This window comes from Paramisgurnus dabryanus, chromosome 9 (genome assembly GCF_030506205.2).
Source record: "Paramisgurnus dabryanus chromosome 9, PD_genome_1.1, whole genome shotgun sequence".
NCBI lineage: Eukaryota > Metazoa > Chordata > Actinopteri > Cypriniformes > Cobitidae > Paramisgurnus > Paramisgurnus dabryanus.
The window spans coordinates 14,332,492-14,357,368 of record NC_133345.1 but is presented as its reverse complement, the minus strand read 5'-3'; the positions used below and the strand labels follow the sequence as shown (position 1 = coordinate 14,357,368).

At 37.0% G+C, this 24,877-nt stretch overlaps 1 protein-coding gene and 1 non-coding gene across 2 annotated transcripts in view; both read right to left on the bottom strand.

Annotated features, from left to right (window-relative positions):
- The window catches only part of tcf25 (TCF25 ribosome quality control complex subunit), a 46,094-nt gene extending 29,995 nt beyond the window's left edge, over positions 1-16,099 (bottom strand). The window contains exons 1-5 of the mRNA XM_065269994.2: positions 15,842-16,099; positions 15,108-15,212; positions 9,233-9,292; positions 3,181-3,308; positions 3,015-3,080 (exon numbers count right to left, since the gene is read on the bottom strand). Coding sequence (XP_065126066.2) covers positions 3,015-3,080; positions 3,181-3,308; positions 9,233-9,292; positions 15,108-15,212; positions 15,842-15,976 — 494 coding nt within the window. The 5' untranslated portion in view covers positions 15,977-16,099. The remainder of the gene's footprint in view (positions 1-3,014; positions 3,081-3,180; positions 3,309-9,232; positions 9,293-15,107; positions 15,213-15,841) is intronic.
- Positions 16,100-17,414: 1,315 nt separating this feature from the next.
- Positions 17,415-17,486, bottom strand: trnae-uuc (transfer RNA glutamic acid (anticodon UUC)). The gene has a single exon. It is a non-coding gene; the product is annotated as a tRNA-Glu (tRNA).
- Between the last annotated feature and the right edge of the window lie 7,391 nt (positions 17,487-24,877).

The window sequence follows — 24,877 nt, the reverse complement described above, 5'->3', positions numbered from 1 at the left end:
AAGAAATTTGTATACAGCAACGCATATTAAAGGGACACAAGGCAGCATTTTTATGTTAATAAATCATCTTCGTAAGTCGGTATATGGTTAAATGACTCATTACATGACGAATGAAGACTCTCTCGCCCGCCCCTACCGTCTGTAGGAAGAATACCCCACTTGCAAGTTCGCTGTATCCGACCCGGTGTCCTTCAGTCTCGTATAGTCTTAGATATAGAACGCATTTACTCCCAGACACTAGGGGGAGCTAGTAGAGAAATAATACTCAGACTTGCCTTGTGTGCCTTTAATGAAAAGGTTTGTTTTAGTGCTCTCTACTGGCTTACCGCTGTAAAGACCTTTTTGACCGAATGGGGGAAGCTTTTACATAAACCAAACTTAAATGGGAGATCCCCTAGGAAACAGGTAGTTTGTAGGCGAGTTTCTGGCCAATCACGATTTTGCTGCATCCACTCACAAAAATAAAGTTTTGATATATTTACAATAGGAAATTTACAAAATATCTTAATGGAACATGACCTTTACATAATATACTTATGATTTTTTGCATAAAACAAATATAATTTTGACCAATGTTATGCAGTTTTGGCTTTTTCCACAAATATACTTGTGCAACTTACAACTGGTTTCGTGGTTTAGGGTCTTATATGTTCTGTTCCTGCTGTCAGACATTAAAACAAGTGAAAAATAGTAATTATAAAACGGGCAGTTCTGGTTCTTTATTCTGATTGGTTGAAACACGTTTTAAGCCGTGATAAAATACCCCGGTAAACCCACGGTTAGGACCGCATTACATAAGTATCACTGCGCCACTGTTGCTGCGTACTGATTTATGAAAATAAACCACACTCTTTAATCATATTTTTAATTTGTGTACAATTGCACAATTAATGGTGATTTCCAGATAAATGTCAATAAATATTGTTGAGTCATCTAATCAATAAAGAGAAAACGCTCCCTGAGGAGTTTCTACCTCAAATTCATATTTCTGCTATCCACTGGGTGGCGATCTTACCCAACTTAAACACTGACGCATTCACTCAATACTAAAAACACAGCATGTAAGTTTTAATGGCTCCGAATCTGATCTCTTACAAAAGTTATTTACAAAAATTTAATTATCTCTGCTTTAAGCTGAAAATTTAAGAGGTGATAAGAGGACAAATGAAGGTAGGATGAAACAGTTTTTTTTGTTGTTTGAAAGCGGATGGTCTGTTCTTTCATTTGATATTTTATGTTTATTTAAAGAGGATAGTTTTTCTGTAAGGCATTAAACTTAAACTGGGTGGCAACTTAAAAACCGCTGACGGGGAATCATATTTTCATTGTGTCCTGCTGCGTCTGTGTTGGTTGGGAACTGCGCTCTGTTGCAGCCACACTTGATTCTGAGGAACTACTTTGTTTGGCGGAAGAGTAATATTTGTACTAATATAATTACAACTTACTTTTGTTTTATTTTATGACATCCTGCTAACGTTATGCATATGAAGTAACCGTTTTATAAAAGCAATAAACCCAGTATTACTGTATTGGCAGTATTACTGTATTTGTCTAATACAGCGCATTAAGCTCCTGTGTCTGGTTAACAAACTATGTGCATATTTGAACAAAAGTATATTCATGTTCTTAAGTCTGAATAGTCAGTTACAGGTTTTGGAAAACACTATTTGCGCAGTCAGATGGTGTATAGTTGATTAAAGGATCTGTTTCTCCCTGCCGTTCACTGAACAGAGAAAAGTAGATTAAGAGCATCCCAAAATCTTTTTGTTTATAATGAGTCAAACAGCGCTAGATGTATTCATATTATTTTTCTTCTGCTCACGTAAGCTCCACTGTAGGTCCATGTGTGGTGTGCGCTCTTTAACGGGTCCGCAGTTGAGTTCTGCCTTTTGGTTCCAAAATTGTCACGTCAACTTTTAGGAATCAATTTTTGGCATTTGTGAATCGATGCAGAATCGTCCATGTCCGCATTGAGATGCATCTTTTCGCCCACCCCTACTGCTAAGTATTTTCTTAAAATTGCCGTTTACCAAACACAAAAAATATGGTTCAAAAGAGTCTGTATCCAAAGATTGTAATCAATTATGTCAAAGTGCAGGGTAGGACTTTTCCTGTCATGTGCATATCATAAACTATGCTGAGTATATTTGTGGAATAAGCCAAAAATGCATTACATTCAGTGTTGGGGAAAGTTACTTTTAAAAGTAATGCATAACAATATTAAGTTACTCCCCAAAAAAGTAGCTAATTGCATTACTTAGTTACTTTTCATGGAAAGTAATGCTTACGCTACTTTTAAGTTACTTTTACGTTACTTTTTCTTACTTGGTTGAGGCTTGATCTCTTTCAGGCCTTGCAGGTGCTTTTTATGATCGCAAAAATGATCGCCATCTCCGTTTCTGACTCAAACTGTTCCCGCTCAGGCGTAATTCTACGTTAATTTGTTTAGTTTAATTCAGTAAATTATTTTATTTTTAATTGAATTAATTAAACTGAAAAGTAACTTGCATTGCTTTTTAAAAAAGATAACTTTAATATTAATGTGTACATTTGTAAAGTAATGCGTTATTGTTTTATTGTTTTATTAGGATCCCCATTAGCGGCCCATTTAATGGCAGCTAATCTTCATAATCGTTACTTCAGAAAAGTAATATTATTACGTAATACACATTACTTGTAATGCGTTACCCCCAGCACTGATTACATTGGTCAAAATTATATTTGTTTTATGCCAAAAATCATTATTATATTATGTAAAGATCATGTTCCATGAAGATATTTTGTAAATTTCCTGTCGTAAATATATAAAAACTTTATTTTTATGAGTGGGTGCAGCAAAATCGTAATTGGCCAGAAACTCGCTTACAAACTACCTGTTCCCTAGGGGATTTCCCATTTAAGTTTTTTTTTTCATGAAACTGCCAGAATCCTAAAAAAACCCTTGTAAAATAATTTTTGGTCAAACCATCTCAGTAATAATTGGCTTCCAGCACTACTAAACACTCAACACCAACCTCTGGTCTCCCAGCACAGCCCGTGCACCAAAATATCTCTTCAGTTCAGTCTCAGGATTGAGATTCCTTTAAAAACCCAGGAGAAAAAAAAGAATTATGACCTGTGATGAAATATCTAAACCTTAAAATTTATTTTCAGGCCCATAATAATCCAGATGTCTCTCACCTGTGCTCTACATACAGCAGAGGTCTGTTTTCAGATGTACTGCTGTCTGTGTTCTGATGTGACAGACCTTTGCTCTTCTCCAAAGTCTCTAATAAAGCATCTATATCATCTCCTGCTGCTGCAACGGCCTAGAAATCACAAACAAGAGATGAATACTGAGTTTTATACACTGCTAAAACACAGGTTAAAACTTGTGTGTGTTAAAAAACATTTGAATGCCTTTAAATACATTTTTTGACAGTATATTTGACCTCACCACCTAAATAAATGGTCAGATGGTACAATCAAATTCCTTATTTATATCTTATGCCTTGATTCCACCAGCCGGTATGATAGTGGTGTGGTACAGTACAGTAAGGTGTGGTACACAATAATGTCTGTTTCCATTATCAGTGGTAACAAAATAGAGAACCGTACCATACCAGTTTTTTGGAACCCTTCCAATAAGGGTCCATAGCACAATAGTACATTACCAAAAGGGAAAAGCTAGATTCACTGCAGAGAGTTAATTGGTTGACAGAGAATTGTCACTTGAACTGAATTAAAATGGTAATTTGTGGTCAAAATAATCACAAACTGACATGGAATTATAAACATTCCAGTCCAGGGCTGTAGCTAGAGAAGTCTGGGCCCCCTGGAAAAATATAGCCCACCAACCCACCCATATAATATACTGTATAAAGATAAACATGTAAGCCAACATGCAACCCAATGAGGAATAAGAAAACAGATTACAGATAACAAATATCCTGACAAAAAAATAAGAAATTGTTACATTAATACATTAATAATTGTAATATTAAAGCTAAACTGTGTACTTTTTTGAGTTAATTCTTAGCAAAAACCCATGTTTTCCTTTAAAAGTATGTGCTCATTCATGTGTAATTACTTCCACCCACTAATCAAAGTATTCTCGTAAGTGTAGAATCTGCAATTTAAAATACATACAGTCGAGTCGCTTGACTGGCGCATCCATGTTGTGCCTCCATCTTTGAAATACATTCGCCGACGAGGGACATTCCTGAAATTCAAGCTCCGCCTTTCCCGCTTTCAGACTACACTCACGCTGGCCGCTAGCTGAAGCCTCCCGTGGTTGCATGTGTAGGCGGTATATGTCATCAATACAGTCTTATTTCAGAATATTAACAATTTTAAAGCTGACAATTATTCTTAGTTAATCGAAAATTAATGTAATATGCTTATGACTTGCGAATGTAATGCTCAGTTAATTTAAATAAACCAGGTTTGATGACGTATGCAGCCCACATATGCGACCTGTGCAGACTGAATCCTTCCGCTGCAACAGCTGCAAACCGTGATGAACCCGCGATCTAATACTTTGATTTGAGGTAGATTTAAAAAGCCTGTTTAAGACCTATTTTCGAGGACATTAAAACACGTCGCCAAGGAAGCGAAAAGAGGATTTAAACGACAACGCGACAGGAAAAACAACAAGACCAAAGTCAATATTGGAGTAATGTTAGTTTTCCAAGATGGGACACCGAAGTTGCACTTTATATCTTCTCCACAGGTAATTCAGCATATTCGTTTACATCAATACAGTCCATGTTGTAAACTTGAAGTTTTATAGTTCCTTGGCTAACTTTAGCATGATTATGCATAACACTTGTTAGTGTAAACATGCATGTGGTTTAATGTGTTCAAACAGCCACACGCCATCTCTCAGCCCATTTATATAATCTGAGGTACTGAAATAAATGTTTTTCATCTTCTCTGACCTCTAGCACAAACACACGGTGACAGCCCTATTTTTAGCCTTTCATTGATAAAACTGATCTGCGCATCTTTCGTTTCATTTTAAAAGCATGTGAAAGTTGAGCGATCTTATTTCACCAATCTCAGAGAAAGCTCTTACATATACATGGACATGTAACATTTACTTAAAACATAAGCATTGGACTCTGACATAATATTAGTTTGCGTCCATTTAAACCCGTCATTACTCCCGCTCATGATTAAATGATAGGAGAGGGGCTCGTCCACAGACCATCCCCTCAGTTATCTGGAGAGATGCGGTCGAAAATGGACAAAAAGAGACGTATTTAAACACCAAGTGTAAACGTGATGTGTCTCTCTCGTCCACTTGTGATCCGATCGACGAAAACACATCTTAATACCAAGTATAACAGCCCCTGGGATATTTTTCCTCACGTCGATGAAAAAGGAGTGTCTAAGCTACGTTTATGTGGATGTATGTGATTTTAAGCAGACATATCATGAAAATGAGACTTTTTCCATGTTTAACATAAATCTGTGCGCTTTGATGGATCACAGGCAAAGGAGATTGCAAATTGTTAATTTTTTTCATTGCTTTTGCTTTGTAGCTACTGAAAGCCATGTTAACCTTGGCATGACACGGCCACCGTACGAGTTAAAACGCGTTCCGAATGGTGGGGGGCTAGAAAGTAATATTCAGTTGGTTGTCATTTAGAATTTCACCACTAGATGGGAGTAGATCTTACACAGTGGAGCTTTAAAATAACTAGTTGTTTTTTAAGGACCACCAATATAATTTCAGTTTCAGTCATACCAATTTTGAAACAGTTAAAGTAAATGAAAAGAATGCAGTCAAACGTAAAAAAAACCCCCACTTACAGTATATTACTATTTAGTTTTTCATAGTGCGCCATTGAAATACATTGAGTTGGAGCAGGGGTGGGGAACCCTGGTCCTGGAGGGCCACTGTCCTGTAGTTCCAACCATAATTAAACACCCCTGAAAAATCAAATTATATTCTTTAGGATCACTTGGAAATGAAATGCAGGTGTGTTTGATTAGGGTTGGAAGTAAATTCTGCAGGACAGTGGCCCTCCAGGACCCAGGGTTCCCCACTCCTGAGTAAGAGGCAAAGAGCTGTGATTTTGCTTAAAGTAAAAAAAGGCATTGATTTACAATATGTATATATAACCCCAATATGTGTATGTAGTTTTTTTATGTAGTTCTATCAACAATGTTTTTTGACAAATAAAATCCACTAATGTGGGAAGATTAATATGGTCAGCTGCTGGTATGTGCCTTGTTATCATGTTTACACTGCCTCTTTTAAAGCTTTAAAATGAATCACACTGTGCCTATAATGCTTATAATGTGTATGCATCTTAATAAATGTACAATTGACTCTGTGCTGTGTATATATCTCATACTGGTTTGATTTATAAACATACAAAGAACAAGATAAAAAATAGACTCGTAAGGCACTTCTTCATTTAATTTATTATAAATGTTAATAATACCCCTGGCTGAGTATCGTTTTCTTTTTGCTGTTAATATTGTAAACATCCTACGGGAAATGCCATCTTCATCACTTTCAAATATAATTAATCCCTGAACATATTAATTATTATATACATTTTATGAATACAAGTTGCATTTAATTTAACTAACCAGCAAAATTACAGCGGCAGCAAAAAAACTCATACATTTTATGCATAAATATGCACTAAATACCGCAATCGCATTTAATAGCCTAATTACATAATAATTGATGAATCTGCATTAATAAAACAAAAGTTACCAATAAAAGGCTTTTCGTTGTTTGTTATGGGTTGCTTATGTTATTCTCAACCTGTCCTAGCCTGACCAGTTTTCTACTAACATCCCCTAAATGCTAGCCTGGTTAGCCAGACCTACATCAAGATGTAAGGTCTGGCAACTCTTCACACAAACAGCTCAATGCAAGGGGCGGGATATAAGGTTGTCCCTCAAAATGCCTCTGCACGCAATAGGATAGCGCTATGACCAATAAGAGCAACGAAGAAGGTGACGTAGTTACCGTAACCAGTCGGCAAAACTCCAAACACATCTTTCTTGCTTAAAAAGGACTTCAGTAGGGTTATTTGCTCTTCTCTCAAAGAAAAACATAAGTCTAAGTCCTCCAGAGTCGCGGCCAAAGCCACTTCAAAAGAAAGCTGTTCGCCAGCAGCAACAGCAATTCTTTGTTTTCAAGTAGGAACCGTTGCAGCTCTGTCGTCATCATGTTAAGCTCGCCCCACAGACGCTACACACGATGTGATTGGCCTGACCAAATTTTGGTTTTTGGAGCTGTTAAGTGTATTGTGAGTGCCTAGACTAAACCCTGGCAGCAAATATATTTTGCGGCCGCTAGGGTGCGTCTAGATTTCTAGGCTACCTAAATGCACTAATTTAATGAGAAATAATCCACTACAAACACATTAATGCACAAAGTAATTTGATTCACATGTATTGCTAACATACAATCTTATCTTTTAAACGTCTTAAAGGGACATTCCACTTTTTTTGGAAATAAACTCATTTTCCACCTCCCCTAGAGTTAAACATTTGATTCTTACCGTTTTGGAATCCATTCAGCTGATCTCCGGGCCTGGCGCTAGCACTTATTAGCATAGCTTAGCACAATCAATTAAATCTGATTAGACCATTAGCATCGCGCTAAAAAATAACCAAAGATTTTAATATTTTTCCTATTTAAAACGTGACTCTTTTGTAGTTACATTGAGTACTAAGACTTTAGTAAAAAATTAAAAGTTGTGATTTTCTAGGCTGATATGGCTAGGAATTATACTCTCATTCTGGCGAAAAAATCAAGGACTTTGCTGATGTAACATGGCTGCAGCAGGCGTGGTGATGTTACGCACTGCCCGAAAATAGTCCCCTGCCATTGAAAGTAACCAAGGGGACTATTTTCGAGCAGTGCTTAATATCACTACGCCTGCTGCAGCCATGTTACATCAGCAAAGTCCCTGATTATTACGCCAGTTTAACTATATAAGCCTTAGAATGTTGTTTTTGGTGAGTTTTGGGTCTTCTACAGAGTTAAAATGTTATAAGGCAGGCTATCTTTAAAACAATGCACACTTTAAAACAATGCACATACACCTGAAGTTAACATATTTAAAGAGTTATCAATGTATTTTAGTATGTTTACCAATAGAGTAAACGATATTGTTCATGCTATAGTTTTGTTAGCATATGTGACCCTAGACCACAAAACCAGTCAAAAGGGTACATTTTTGGAAATTGAGATTTATACAACCACAGAAAATGGTTTACCACTGTAATGACCTTGTTGAATGGGGGAAGTTGCAAGCTTTTACATAAACCAAACATATCGGAAAATGGGCAATCTCCAAGAAACACGTAGCAAAGCAAAGTTTGTAAGCAATGTTCTGGCCAATTTTGATCACGATTTTGCTGCATCCACTCACAAAAATAAAATTGATTATATTAACAGCAGGAGATTTACAATATACTGTTACATTTCTGCTATATTTAAACAAACAGACGAGCACACACTTCAGGGTATAACTCTTTGCTGAACCTGTTCTGTGTTTCTTACAGTCCATGGCGCCCTCTAGCTGCCAATACAGGTAATTACCATAATACATGACAATCTTGTACAAATCAATTCAACAATCAGTCCTCTGTTAAGGAAGTTCAAATGGCAGACCATTGCAAAAGCAGCACAAAGGTTTTGAATTTAGTCACCAGAAATCACAATCAGGCTATAAATCGAATAATCAATAATAACTGATAATGAAAATAGTGTTCAACAAATGTTGTTATCAAATAGTTTGGTCTGTGATGTCACTTGCTGCAGAGTTATAAAAGCAGGCGTGTCCGCAACACACAGCGCAAACTCCTGGTTTATACAACACGGTACAAAGCAGCAATAATGTGATGGTCAATGCAAAAGCACAACATTTGTTTACAAGTTTAATTTAATATTTAAAAGTAATTTAATATCATAAAAAGTGTCTGTCTCTGTTTTAAACTTAATAACTGCTGCAATGAAGCGGAGGGCGATTGAAGGTACAAGAAAAAAACAAATTGATAACGTAATTCGTTGACCATTCGTTTTATTATCTATTTTTACTGTTGCAGCCCTAGAACACATACTAATTAAACATGTACACCAGTGGTTTTCAAAGTTTTGATTGTACGCTTGCTGCACGACTACATTTAAAATAACGTATTTGCATCTGCAAAATATGTGAAATATCCCCTTACTGGATGAAGTCCTCTGTCAAATGTGTAAATATATAAAACCCACCTTTCCATTCTCGGCTTGAGCCTTTTTCTTCTTCTTTTTCTTTTTGTTGGCCTTCTCATTCTGGAAAACATCAAAATTGATTAAAGCTGCAGTCTGTGACTCTGGCCTCTCTATCCCCATCTCTAATTGAAATACAAAATTGCAGTTATTTGCGTAGTAATGTTCTGGGCGTGTGTTGTGTTTCACCCCACGTGGATGAATCTGTTGTCTGTGATCACCGCATCAGAGCGGATCTATCGTTTTACATCCACATGACAGAAGTACATCCTAGTACACACGGACTGGAAAAAATTACTGACCTAAACCCATATTAGTTATCTATTTTCACCCATCCACCTGAAGGATGTGCCGCCAAGTCTGTGGGAAACACTGAAGTGCAGTAATATACCGTAAAACTTCAAATAATAGCCGGGTCCCAAATAGACGCCTGTCTCTTTTAGACGCCTGGTGTGACGACAGGTTTGGGTAAATAAACGCCTGTCTCAAATAAAGGCCTGGTCTGTTTTTTAGTTTCGGGTTGTATTTAATCTTCTAAAACCCGTCAGATAGTCTGTTTAAGACAGTTCTATGGTGCAGATTACACACGCTAAAGTTTTGATTACCTGTAGATGTCACGTGACAGACGCAGTCGTTCCGTTACTCATCACTATGACAACACAACGAGCTTCGTCGCCAGGATTGAGGTGATGATGACAGTAGCGAAGAGGCAATCGGGAGTCGGGACTTTTCCCTTTGGGCCAGTAGTGTTTTGAGGCCGCTGATAATAGACGGGCTTTCAGTCTTTTGTCATGCATGCACTCCCGCCACAGATTGTATTTCTCGCGCGGAAACACTATTTATCATATTTAATATGCTGCAGCGCCAAAATGTATCTGGCCGCACTGCTCTCTCTCTCTCTATCAAGCCCGTTCTAGTTCCCTAGAGTTCTAGTCGAGCGAGCCAATACAAAAAAAGAGAAAGAGGCTACACAATAGCCAATCAGAAAATAGCACTGTTGTATCTGGGTAAGATTTCACGCAACAACCAATAAAAAAAACATATCCTTGTTTGCTATATTTATACTGCCAATAATTTAAGACTGTTGTTATTACACAAACTAATTTGTTAAACACATTCAAATTAAAAATAAAACGTAATATGTGGTAACCTCCTGATGTCATGCTGGAACAATTAAATTAAAAGCCTGTCTCTTATAGACGCCTGTCTCTTTTAGACGCCTGGTGTGATGATAGGTTTGGGAAAATAAAAGCCCGGGCTATTATTTGAAGTTTTACGGTATCTGCCACAATGTTTCAACAGATTCCTTAGCGGTTCAGATAAATCTGTCTCTGCTCCGCTCCAATATTTAATCCCTTCAGATGTTGAAAAGCCTGGCTGATATTAAAGGCGCGTGCACACCAAAGCTTTTATGCCCACGGCCGGTGCATGTTTTCAATTGTTTCCAATGGAAGCATAGCGTTTTTTAACTGTTGTTTTTTTTCCTCACTGAAAGCCGGGGCGCTCAGTGGTTTATCCGCGCTCAGCGCCGAGAGTTGAAAGGGATTCAACTCTGGGTGAAAAGCTCCGCTCGTCAATGTCAGTTCTCACACTGTCGTCCAATTACAGTGGAGAAAGGGGGGGACGAATATCACAACAACCAACCTGCACGCCCCTTGACACTTGCTTTAACACAAGCTCAAAGTTTGAGCTTTCATTGTTTCAACAGATGATTCCCCAGATGTAAGAACGTCATAAACTGACATATTTACATGCTGATAGTCCTTTAAAACGGCAGCAATGGTCAATGTGGTCACCATCTAGATGCCGTTTAACTTTAAGCAATAGGCTTGTTTAAGATTAGGGTTGTGCCGATAGTATCGTGTATCGACGATCTTCAGCCATATCGCCAATGGCAGGCTTTCATGGCAATAGTCATGATGATAGTTGGCGAATGGTTATTATTAATATTATTATTATCATAGTTTAACATTAACATGCACATTGCGTGCTTTTCCTCGCATGAGGGTTTGTGGGCTTGCACGCACCTGTTCTTAATGTGTGCGTCTTGGACTCCTTCTAGCACCTAAATCCAGCGCGTCACAGCTGCGCTTCTCTCGGTCTCATGTGCACGCGCTCTCGCATCTGTCCGAAGTCTAAACATAAACTAAAGTAGTAATCCTTATGTATTTGTTCAGTTTAATGCGTTTCATTCGAGCTGAGGCAAACTATCCCTTTTGTTTAAAATATAACCCGCTGCATATTGGCGCCTCTTTCACTCTCGCGGACGTGCAAAGAGCAGCGCTCTATCCGAAGTCAGATCACTAGGTAGTATGATATGCATTTCAAGGAGTTGTAGCAATACATCCCTTGTGTTTTAAATATTATCGTGTTTTTAAACGCATCGGTCCAGCGGAACGCGATCATATTTTAAAGGCACGTCTGAAAGCACCACTGCTTGACACGTGTAGCCTTCTGCAATAGCACTAAACAAATGCATTGAATTGTATATATGTGCGTGCACGTGTGTGTGCGCAGGCGCATGTTTTTACAGTCATTAAGTAATCATGTTAAATAATCAAGATTATGATTTTTCACATAATTGAGCAGTCCTAGCTCTGAAATTTCCTTGCACCAGAGAGGTTTTTTTGGGGAGCAGAGGGTTAAAACCAGCGATGCCCGCTCCCTGGGACGCAGGAAATTTTAGAGGGCTTGATGATGCGCTCGGATTAATGGCATCAGTTTTAAGAAGGTTGCGGTCATGACGGCGTTGCTCTTGTTCTTTTTTGTCCACCAATCAAGTTACTTGTCATAATGAGTAAAAAATAATGAGTAAACTACTGCCCCGCCCCCCGATACTATCATGTATAGCCAATACTATTTGAGATGAACAAATTCTTCGCAAAATCAATCACCGGTGATTGCTGCGAGATGCATGCCAGTAAGTTAAGTGTCCGAGGGCGGTCCCGCCCTGCTCTGATGTCATGCTAACGTGTGCCAAATAACTCTCGCGATGGCGAGGCGGGCTCGTCGGATTCTGCAGTCAGGCGCAGTTGCTCTCCACCGACTGCATTGACGAAAAGCATGATGGGAAAAGACTTGCTGACGACACAACTTAATGCTCATTGGCCCGGGAATGTAAGGTGATGACCTTTTAATTCTAAAAACTCCACTTCCTGTAGTAGTTTTTATATTTATTCAACTTGTTCTTGACTTATGACATTTATATTTTTTATGAATTCCTTTAAACTTTTGTATTGGTGTTGAATTATTTGTACTGTGTGCTGTTTATATTTCACACAGAAACAAATTTGTATTACCTCTAGACTTAGATTACATCCCAGCTAGGGATGTTCATATCAGTTAATTTTCCCGACCGACAACCGCAGCTTATGAACCGAACATTAACCGTTAAAGGGGCCGTGAATTTGTCGATTTTATTGTTTTATACTGTTTTCTGAGGTCTACTTATGATGTTCGTGTGATTTTTACATTCAAAAACATCAAAAACAATAAGTAATAGGCTATTTTGTAACATGGATTAGTGGCTCTCTGGAGAAAAGCTTCGTTTGAAGGGGCGAGCCGCACTGAAGACCTGGACGTAAACACCCACTGCTATGATTGGACGGCTTCATTCCCCGTCTTTACTTGTGGGGAAATTTTATAAAAACATTAATGTGTGAAAAAAGCAGCCGAGCCACAAAAGATTCTGGGTGCTAAAGATGATACACATAAATGAAAATACATATAGTAAAGTAGAAACAAAACTTTAAACTCGACGTGACTAAAGTACCGTATACAACACAGTAAGCGCGCATCACTACCTTTGCATATTTCTACCGTTAAATTACATTCGTATTGTTAAGTGTTGTACCTTTATTAATCGTTTAATGTTTTTAGTAAATTAAAACAGTCAAACATACGTGTTTAGACACGGATGTTACAACAGGACATATCAAGCGATCTCTTCTAACAAAGCAATAGTGAAACGCAGTAACTTAAATAAAGTAAAATGTCTTACTTGCTGTGTCATTTTCGTCAGATCCAATATTAGTGGTGCTTTTAATCACAGTCTCTCTGCAAATCCAGCATCGACTTGCTTCTTTACAAGTGAATCCGTACAGTACACAAGGAAATCAAACACTCCCCACGCGAGCTGGAACTCTTCAAAAACAAACTTTATTCACGCATTCCTAATGTTATTTTCCGAGCCTCCGAATTAAAGTATTCAGCTTCTGTGTTGTTCCCACGCGGTTCTTCCACAACCCAAGACTTCGATACCATGGTTACTCTATCATAACAGATCACCGCGTCAAAATAAAAGTCTATCAGAAAAATTTTATTTAAAAGTCATTTTGGTTACATTTGTCAATCTTTAAAGACATGTTTAATGATTGTTGAGACACACGTGTGGGCGGGGCTACAAAAGTGGTCATTGTATTTGGCTATGGGGAGGTGCCTCAATTCTACTTTGACGTCATATTTCTCCGAATTCCACACTTGGTTGTAAAACTGGCTTGGTGCCAAAAACTGTTATATTTCAGTAGCACGGACGTTTTCAGTTCTGAAACTTGCAGGATGTTCATTTAACTATGATGACCTCTTATATAACAAAGTATCAAGTTAAAATTGAGTATTTGATTCACCGCTCCATTAAATTATAAGATTTTAATATTAAGTTGTCATTGAGTAAAAATACAGTTGACGGTTGTCTGTGACCTAGTTAAAACAAAACATTTCATTTGAACGTGTAAACAGCAGCGACAGATCAACAACAGAACCAGGATTCATATATTATCATACATATCACACAACATTACCTTATCAAAAAGCACGCGATCAGTCCAGATGATTAATATCCAAAGAGGGCAGATTGTCTCTTTTTCATCTACCACAGTGGCCATTTCTAAAGCAGGATGCTTTTCAAAAAGTTTTGCTTTTGCGTCGTCTTTCTCCGTTTGTGCAAAAAGAGAGATGTTCATGGTCAGGGTCAGAGGCCATCAGCGAACGTCTGTCCGGATGTGCGCGAGACGGAGACAGACCGCGTCATCTTGCGCGGACACACGCGCGTCTCCGATCAGCTTCCAAACACGCACACAAATGATTTCTCATAGAAATGAATACTTTATCAGACCGTCAGGGCAGCAATAATTTGTGTCATTTACAGAACATTCACAAATTAAAGATAGAAAAGTGGCGAAATGTCTGTCGGCTCATGAGGACACACACACCGTGCGTTAACAAATTTTTTTTCTTTTAACTGATATTGTTAATCGGTCATAAATTCTTACCTTCGGTTAACGGTTAAACGGTCAATGTGAACATCCCTAATCCCAACATTTACTAAGTAGCCATTTCCAATAATGAACAGTTCACCTTTGTTGATTCTCCTTATAAACATCTTAATGTAAATGCATTTGTTGGTATTCACTTGCATCTATTTAATCCGCGATAAAACACACGCGAATGCGATCTCTTCCATTGGTGACGTTTGCAGTGCACAACACAGCGAGATTCATGAAGCGTCCGGCTTGCCTGCACTTTTTTCACTCCTCCCCTCACTGCAGCCGGCTACTCTCGCCAATATTCCAGGAGAGGCGAGGCGCATCTCAAAAAATGTCGTCAAACATGACATCATATCGCAAAGATGAATGACGTTTTCAAACTTTTTTCATTATTATAAGTTTAGCTTACCATTGTTAATTGGGGATAAAGAGACAGTTTTAAACTAAATTTTTCTATTCAATAACTGATTTTTGTTCACTTTTAACTAAATTTTTTTTTTGCCGGTTCAAGTTAAAAGATAAAGCCAAATTTCCTAAACACATTATTACAGCAGCATTTGGTTAAATGCTCTTGATTGATTTATGATAATGATTAAACATAAGATGCTTCACACCTTCATCTTATCTTTCTTCAGTTGAGCTCCTTCATTTGTTCTCTCACTCAACCTTCTGTCCGTCTGGGTCTCCTCATCTGATGGACCTCCGTCTGCATCACCGATCTGACAGACAGCATCACAGGTACAATAAAGATTAACGAAACGGAATGATAAAGCAAAGCTGTAATAAAATGGCGATAGCTACAGCACCTAAAATATGCTCTTTCTCTTATAAAATATTAAATTAACGTTAAACAATTTAAACTAAAATGTTGATGTTGAAAAAGTTATTTGTCCTATAAACCACGACAATACTATCTTATGTCCAATTAACGGCAATCAACATAATCAAATTTCATCTTTAAGTATCAAGATACAATATTTAGGTTAACTTATATGGTAATCTTACCGTAAGTTAGTAATACCATGATTTTAAAACGTAATATTGTCTGACGTGGCTTTTAAAGCATTGGGATTTCCCTTACGAAAATTATCCATGGTTTTACTACAGAAAACCAAAAAAACATGGTTACTGTAGTAAAACCATAGTAACTACAAAATAACCATGGTTTTGACAATCATGATTTTCAAAAACCATAGTTAGTGTAGTAAAATCATGGTTTTGCTGTTAGTAATCAATACACCAAAAAAACTTACTACACTTTTACCACAATAAAACCATGGTTAATTTTCGTAAGGGTTATCAGTTGAGAGTTCAGTAACTATAGATAACATGTTTAATGTTAACTTACAAGCTCAAATATGTTAGTAATATTGTCCCTCTGGTTGTTGTTGTTCACACGCTCTTCATCTGACAGCTCGAGCTCCTGCAACGCGGCCTGTGCGCGCTGCTCACCTTTTAACCTACGAAGAGCCCGACTGGACATAATCGATCTAACATCAATTGATCACTGATCTTAATAACACTTACTGACTCAACACTGTATCATACACTTAGATGTCTGAGTGTTCAACAGGAAACGCATTCACTTTCAGCGGAAGTTAATTCTGCAAAGTAGGCGGGACCATAGATATGTATATAAAGGCTAGATGGCTCGTCCGCGCTGATGGCCAATTGAGTGGAACGTCCGCATTTTGGCGGCCATCTTAGGACAGGGCGCTCGCTCACTCGTAGCATTGAGTTTTAATGATGCAGGTACTTTTAAATGACCATAACTTGCTTAATTTTTTACCGATTTTCAAACGGATTGGTTTGTTATAAACGTCAAAGATGTACCTATGACACTGAATACGTATACTAAAAATAAATAAAAAATTCATGAAACATGTTAAAGCATCCAGAATTATAGCCACGTTAATAACGTTTGTAAAAAACCAAACCGTTTGTAAATCCGTCAAGAATTCAGCAAGTTACGAGCATTTTAGTTGGCGTATGTCACTCACCTTCCGTCCACAGCAGCAGGGAGCAGCACTATGGCAGCACTGACCTAAGATGGCCGCCAAGTGACGACACAGCTGACTCCGCCTTGAGCCATCTAGCCTTTATATACATATCTATGGGCGGGACACATAGTCCGTTTCTCAATCCGAAGGATACTGCCTCTGGAGGTCGCATTTCTAGGCTACATACGTCATCAAGACTGTCTTATTTCAAAATATTAACAATTTTTAAGTTGACTATTTTTTTGGTTTATCGTAAAATGTTATAATATGCTTGTGACTTGTGAATGTAATACTCAATTATCTTAAATAAACCAGGCTTGATGACGTAGGCAGCCTGCATATGCGACCTCCCGAGGCTGCAGCCTTTGAATTGAGAAAAGGCTAAACAGTTTCTCATTCTGAGTGACGACTGCAGCCTCCAGAGGTCGTAAATGCCTGCTGGAAGTCATAAAGCCTGGTTTATTTCAGTTAACTGAGCATTACATTCGTAAATCAAAAGCATATTACAACATTTTATGATTAACTAAGAATAATAGTCAACTGTATAATTGTTAATATTCAGAAATAAGACAGTCTTGATGACGTGCAGCCTACAAATGTTTTGTGAACATGGATAAAACTAAATAAAACACAGAATTCACTTAATGGTTTAATTAAAATACCTTTGCATTTGTTTTGTAAAATGTGTCAAATGTTTGGACTGAAAGTGCATTGCTTAAACAATGTTTTGACCAGCAGGTGTCCCCATTATTAGGTGTATTGAAAGCTTTAAAACAGTGAGCTCCCGCCTCCACTTTATAATTTGCTCAATAAAGGCAAATATTGGGAGAGGCGAGGAATTTTTGACTCACTTTACTCAACACATCAACCCCACAAAGCAGCGAGGTATTTTAATCTGGAAGAGATGTAAAAGGCAACGGCTTCCCATACCGGGAGTCGAACCCGGGCCGCCTGGGTGAAAACCAGGAATCCTAACCGCTAGACCATATGGGACAACACATCTTCAGCTGCGTTTCAGAGGTGCAGCGAGGTTCAATTTCAGGCCTTCCTGGCGTTTTGCTTACAGAACGTTGTGCTTTTGTGACTTGAGATTTTGGTGAGCAGTTATCCTGGGTGTCGGCAAGTCAGTTGTTCTGTCTGCACTGCTCAATCCAAGAGGTTTTTTTTATTTTTTTTATTTATTTTTTATTTTATTTTTTTTATTTTTTTTTATTATTTATTTTTTTATTTTTATTTTTTTTATTTTATTTTTATTTTTTTTATTGCAGCAATTACAAATTCAACAACAAAAACAATTATAAACAGTACATAAAGAACGAGTACAATGAAAAAAAAACAATTAAAATAGACACAACAAAACAAAAAATAAGTAAAAGGATAAAGTAATAATAAAAATAAATAAATAAAATAACAAAAATAATAATATAACATAAAATTAAGCCAGGGGAAAAATAAAATTTAAAGTAAGATCAAAATATAAAAGTGCCTTGAGATCCTTGGGCTTTCATTATAGAAAAGAATAAATATTATACTTTGAGCACAATGTAACTGACTTTAAAGCTTTGGCATTGTTGGAAGAAGAGATGGTACCCAAATAAGATTTCAGGTCATTGCAGAAAATAATAAAAAGAGGTCTGACAGATAAAAATTTACATTTGTGTACAAAAAACTTGGCTAGAAACATAAATAAATTTACAAGAAAATACTTGTCTTTTAAATTTTTATCAGAGTTATAACAACCAAATAAGACATCTTTAAACTCCAAAGAGAAATTGACTAACAAAGAAGTACGCACAAATAAACAAAATTTCTTCCAAAAAGTACACAGTCCCAAAAAAGGTGAGGTACAGACTCGTCTTCCACTCCACAGAAGGAGCATAGAGGATCCAATTCAGGAAACATTTTTTTTAATAAAAAGATTGACTGGGTAAAATCGATGTAACAACTTGAATGATACCTCTTTAACCTTATTAGTGATTAAATATTTGTTGGATAGAGACCACACGTCCTTCCAAGGAATATTATTAAAGCAATTGTTCCAATATGATATTATAGCAGGGACAGTAATAATATCATTCTGAAAAAGTTGTCTAATCTTTCTATTCCTAAGAAAGGGACTAGATAAAAAACAGATCTTCCCTATTGCCGTTTCACAAGGATGTATCCAAGAGGTAGAAGAAAGTAAAGAGTCACCTGAGTTTTTCAAAAGTGCAATAGCTCCACTGGGGATGGCATCCATCACTATAGCAAAATCTCGTGGGGTAACAGGAATACAATATTTAGTTAAGAATTCAGAATAAGAAAACAAATGCCCATTTGAATTTATAAGTTGAGAAACTAAATTAATATTATTATTAAACCAGCCTGAAAAGAAGAGTGTTTTATTTTTGTACCGGATATCTTGGTTATTCCAAATAAAATACCGGTGGGGGCTAAAATTATGTTTGTAAATCAAATGCCAGGCCAGAAGCACCTGCTTATGGAAATTAGACAATTTGATGGGCAATTTACATATATTATAATTACAGACTAACAGAAAAGGGAGACCACCAACTTTAGAAAAAATATAATTGGGAATAGCATTCCATAGAGAATCAGAATCATTCAAGAACTGCTTCAACCAATTGATCTTAAAAGTATTGTTTAAAGAAGCAAAATCAAGAAAGTTAAGACCGCCATGTTCTAAGCTATTTATGACCACAGATTTTTTAATGTAATGTCTTTTGTGTTTCCATAAAAAGTCAAAAAGCATTCTGTCAATCTTAACCAAAAATGTCTTATCCACATGCAAAGAAAGAGCAGGGTAGGTCAATCTAGAAATACCCTCCGCTTTGGCGAGGAGAGCCCTTCCACGTAGAGACAGATCTCTTTGGAGCCAGGAATTTAATTTTTTCTTAGCTTTAGTAATTACTGGATCAAAATTAAATTTCCCTCTCATATTGGCATCTTTACAAATTGTAACACCTAAGTAATTCACTTGAGACTTAACAGGAATATTATGCAGGGATGGGGCAGAACAAGACTTTAAGGGAAGAAGTTCGCATTTATCTAAGTTCAAAGAAAGGCCAGAGGCTTTTGAGAACACTTTAATAAGATCAAGAGCGATAGGGATCTGCAAGTCGTTTTTTTAAAAGAGTGTGGTATCATCAGCTAATTGAGTAATAATAATGTGTTTATTTGCTATATGAACCCCTTGTAATTGGCTATTCAACAGGGAAGTAGTAAGGAGTTGAGCAGCCATTAAGAATAGATAAGGCGATACCGGGCAACCCTGGCGCACCCCTCTAAACACATTAAATCTTGGGGAAGTGCCCGATTTTAGATTAATTGAGCAGTTTCCATTTTTGTATAACGTACGGACAGTTTTACAAAAGAAATCACCAAAACCAAATTTATACAGGGATTGCAAAATAAATTCATGTTCAAGGGAATCAAAGGCTTTGTAAAAATCTAAAAAAAGAATAAAACTTTCATCTCTTATCAGTTCATCATAGTCCAACAGATCTAAAACAAGGCGTATATTGTTAGCAATATGCCTCTTTGGGATGAAACCTGATTGAGTCTCGTCTATTATTGTACTCAGAACTGGTTTAATTCTTTTGGCCAGTAACAAAGCTAATATTTTATAATCACAATTTAATAAGCAAATTGGACGCCAGTTATCAATCAAAAGAATGTCTTTCTTAGGTTTGGGTATTAAAGTAAGTAATCCCTGTGATAAAGTAGGCGGAAGTGTCTCAGACGCAATACTCTCCAAATAAGTCTCACGCAAGAAAGGTGCCAACTCTTGAGCAAAACTTTTGTACAATTCGGCTGTCAGCCCATCTGTGCCCGGAGACTTATTGTTCTTAAGAGATTTAATAGATTCAATTATTTCATCAATGGATATATCCCTATCGCAGGTGCTCTTATCTGCATTAGATAATGTCCTAACATCTTTCAGAGACTGGAAAAATGACAAAGCAGAGTCTTTGCAATATTTAGTGTTGTAAAGATTTGAGTAGAAGTTTGAACAAAATGTGCCGATTACCTTAGGATCAGAACTAATCTTACCATTTAAATTTAGAGAGTTAATAGTTAAATTCCTACAGTTATTCTTTTCCATTCTGAAGAAATAGGCTGTGCTATGTTCTCCCTGCTCTAGCCACCTTCTTCTAGAACGAATGAAAGCGCCCTCTGCCTTATTCTTATATATTTAGTCTAACTGAGTTTGTAGATCAATATATTCTGCCAATTCAGTTTCTGATAGACCAGTCTGCATTTTATCAGAGAGTGTCATTATTTTGGAAATGACAGTCTCCTCTTTAAGTCTTTTACGTTTAGCTAAAAGGCTGCCAAAATTCCTAGCACACTTGCTAATTTCGTGTTTTAGTAGTTCCCAATTGAGGCCGTATTTATTTTCTTTTTGTGCTTTGATCCAGTAATTATCAATCAAATATAAGATGTTTTTCCTTAATTGATCATGCTTAAGCAAAGAAGAATTAAGCTTCCAATAAGAGGCTCTAAATTTTGAAGAAGAGATATCTGAAGATAGAGGAGATTGAATAAGAATTGCTTTATGGTCAGTCATGGGAGAAGGGAGAATACTAACAGAAACATTAAAGTCCCTAACAGACTGTGAAACAAGCCAGAAATCTATTCGGGATTGTCTAGAGCAATTTTTGTTACTCCAAGTATAGGATTTAGTATTCGGAAAGGTCTCCCTCCAAATATCAATAATATCAAATTTATCCATTAAAAGCTTTAATTTAGAATTAGCAGAAATAGTCTCTTTAGGTGGCAGTCTATCAAGATTATTATCAGGTACAATATTAAAGTCCCCACCAATGAAAACTAAGGCACTTGGGTATGCATTAAGCCACAGCAGAATCTTCCCTTCTATCGCATCAATTAGTAGATCATTCTCATGAGAACTATTATACCCGTAGATATTAATTAGTATTACCACAGTGTTCTTTAAACAAATGACCATAAGCAGAAAATGTCCATTCGGGTCACTAAAGACGTGCAAAACTTCCCCAGCAAAAAGGTTTTTTTAAAGTCAGAACTCCAGCTGAACGCTCCGAACCGTGAGCCATCCAAACATCATTGTTCCACTGATTTTTCCAAAATGCAATATCACTGGCAACAGAGTGGGATTCTTGAAAAAAACAAAAATCAGTTTTGAACGATTTGGCATATAGAAACAAAGCCTTCCGTTTCGTAATGTCTCTTAGACCCCTGACATTAAGAGAAAAAACTGAAATAGACATACAAAAATAACTCTATTAACAAAGAACTGCAAACAAAACGAGCTAACTAAGGTTGACTACGCATAAGCAGCTGACTAACTTACAGAGTCAGGTCAAGTGCGGTTACAGCCATCAATAGTCAGGTTCCATAACGAAAAGGAGCTCCAAAAAGCTCACTTGGAATGAGAAGAGTATGAGTAGGCTTACATAGGGTTAATCTCAGAACCCTCGATGAATGCACGATGTCCGACAAAATGCGCCCTTTTCCCCTCCTTGCGGGCTTTTTCGACGGCCGGCCACAGCAATTGCCTCCTTTCTCGGTCATAGGTAGTGAGATCCTCAGTAAATCGTAAACCGTTCGCCCGCAGGAACTCTGACGATTTTGCCGCCCTCCACACACCATCTCGCATCACACGTGAGGAAAACTGAATAATGATCGCGCGCGGTTTTGACATATTCGGAAGTCTTTTCCCAATGCGGTGGACAGTGTCAATTTTATCTGGAAGAGTTTTGCTCTCCTCTGGAAAAGTGGCCAGACAAATGCGAATAGACTCGGATCTGGTGTTTTCATTTTCCTTTTCAGGTACTCCATGTAAACGCAAATTCCATCGGCGAGAGTATCTCTCCAAGTCAGCAATTCTTGTTTCGCAGATCTCCATCTTCTTTTCTTCAGCATTTAGTCTGGTTTCGACGTGGCCGACTTTTCCCTTAATATCGTTCAACTCAGCACAAACAAAATCCACCGTCTTTTTTAGCCCTTCAATTTTGAGCGCATTATCCCCCACCATTTTCTCCAGGGCATCCGAGCGATTATTTATTAGCTGTGAGAGAGTGGAAATCACGGCGTCGTCTTCAGCTTTCCCTTTCTTGGAGGGTGGCTTACCTGGGCTCTCCGGAAACGGAGTAGATAAGAGGATATCCCCGGGAGACGAATAGCTGTGGAGGCTCACATTTTCGGACACACGTGAAGCACGCGACATTTCTTTTTCTTTCCTTTTGTCTGCGGCAGATTTCATCTGTACGCTATCGAGGGATATGTATTAAGTACTTATGTAAGCAAAGACACGGAACGAGATTATTAATATAGTAGTTAAGCTGTTAAAAGTGAATTAGTCAGCGGAGCTCGATGAAGGCAAACTTAGCAGGACGCCATCTTGGATCCAAGTGAGCTCAATCCAAGAGGTCCTTGCTGCAGCCTGCAGCGCGATGACGTCGTAGTGGATTAATCCAGTACTTAGATGTTCAAACACGCATGCGCAGAGAATCCAGTACGTAGTGGATGCTGTAATACACATGCTCGGTCGTGTATTTGGACACAAACATTAACACATTCGCCGTAATAATGCCGATAAACATATTTGCGGTTGTCCTAAAGTTAGCTTAGTTAAGAAGTCACAAGTTTACGTGGATACCCACGTGCAAAATAATACCATGTTTTCACGTGTTCAGTGCAGTTATTTTCACATTATTTATCATTAAAGATGATCGTATTGGATGAGTAGGCTACTGTAACCTCATATTACATTTTTTTTAGCATTGTGTAATGTATTATCTTAACATGTGGAGTACACAGCCAGTACACTCATCAACAAGATAAGGTATATGATACATGCAACGTTTTAATTAATCATTTATTTGAGTGTTGTATTGGAGTTATAAAAAAAATATTATATATCTATTCAAGTTATTTACTGTTAAATGGAAACAAAAATAATCTGTTATTTATTTAAGTTGTTTATTTAACGTTTTTCCCCACAGCTTATACAATTCACTTATACAATTCACAACAATTCGTCCCTGGTGGACAGTCTGTAAATAAAATCTGTACACCACGGGGAATGTGTTTCAGACTGACAACACCTATTTTAAAGCAACACTATGTAGTTTCCATGTAAAAATGACTTACAGCTCCCCCATGTGGTTGAAAAGCGCAACAGTGCCTGGTATCAGACACTCTTCTGCAGGCAGGGGGAGGGGCGGGGCTGTGTGCTTTTTTTATTTAATTTTTTTTATTGAAGAAGCATAGCAGCAAATACAAATTCAACAACAAAACAATTATAAACAGTAGATAAAGAACGAGTACAGTGAAAAACAATTAAATTAGACACAACAAAACAAAAAATAAGTAAAAGGATAAAATAATAATAAAAATAAAGATATAAATATAATAACAAAAATAATAATATAACATAAAATTAAGCCAGGGGAAAAATAAAATTTAAAATAAGATCAAAATATAAAAGTGCCTTGAGATCCTTGGGCTTTCATTATAGAAAAGAATAAATATTATACTTTGAGCACAATGTAACTGACTTTAAAGCTTTGGCATTGTTGGAAGAAGAGATAGTACCCAAATAGGATTTCAGGTCATTGCAGAAAATAATAAAAAGAGGTCTGACAGATAAAAATTTACACTTGTGTACAAAAAACTTGGCTAGAAACATAAATAAATTTACAAGAAAATACTTGTCTTTTAAATTTTTATCAGAGTTATAACAAACAAATAAGACATCTTTAAACTCCAAAGAGAAATTGACTAACAAAGAAGTACGCACAAATAAACAAAATTTCTTCCAAAAAGTACACAGTCCCAAAAAAGGTGAGGTACAGACTCGTCTTCCACTCCACAGAAGGAGCATAGAGGATCCAATTCAGGAAACATTTTTTTTAATAAAAAGATTGACTGGGTAAAATCGATGTAACAACTTGAATGATACCTCTTTAACCTTATTAGTGATTAAATATTTGTTGGATAGAGACCACACTTCCTTCCAAGGTATATTATTAAAACAAATGTTCCAATATGATATTATAGCAGGGACAGTAATAATATCATTCTGAAAAAGCTGTCTAATCTTTCTATTCCTAAGAAAGAGACTAGATAAAAAACAGATCTTCCCTATTGCCGTTTCACAAGGATGTATCCAAGAGGTAGAAGAAAGTAAAATGTCACCTGAGTTTTTCAAAAGTGCAATAGCTCCACTGGGGATGGCATCCATCACTATAGCAAAATCTCGTGGGGTAACAGGAATACAATATTTAGTTAAGAATTCAGAATAAGAAAACAAATGACCATTTGAATTTACAAGTTGAGAAACTAAAATAATATTATTATTAAACCAGCCTGAAAAGAAGAGTGTTTTATTTTTGTAT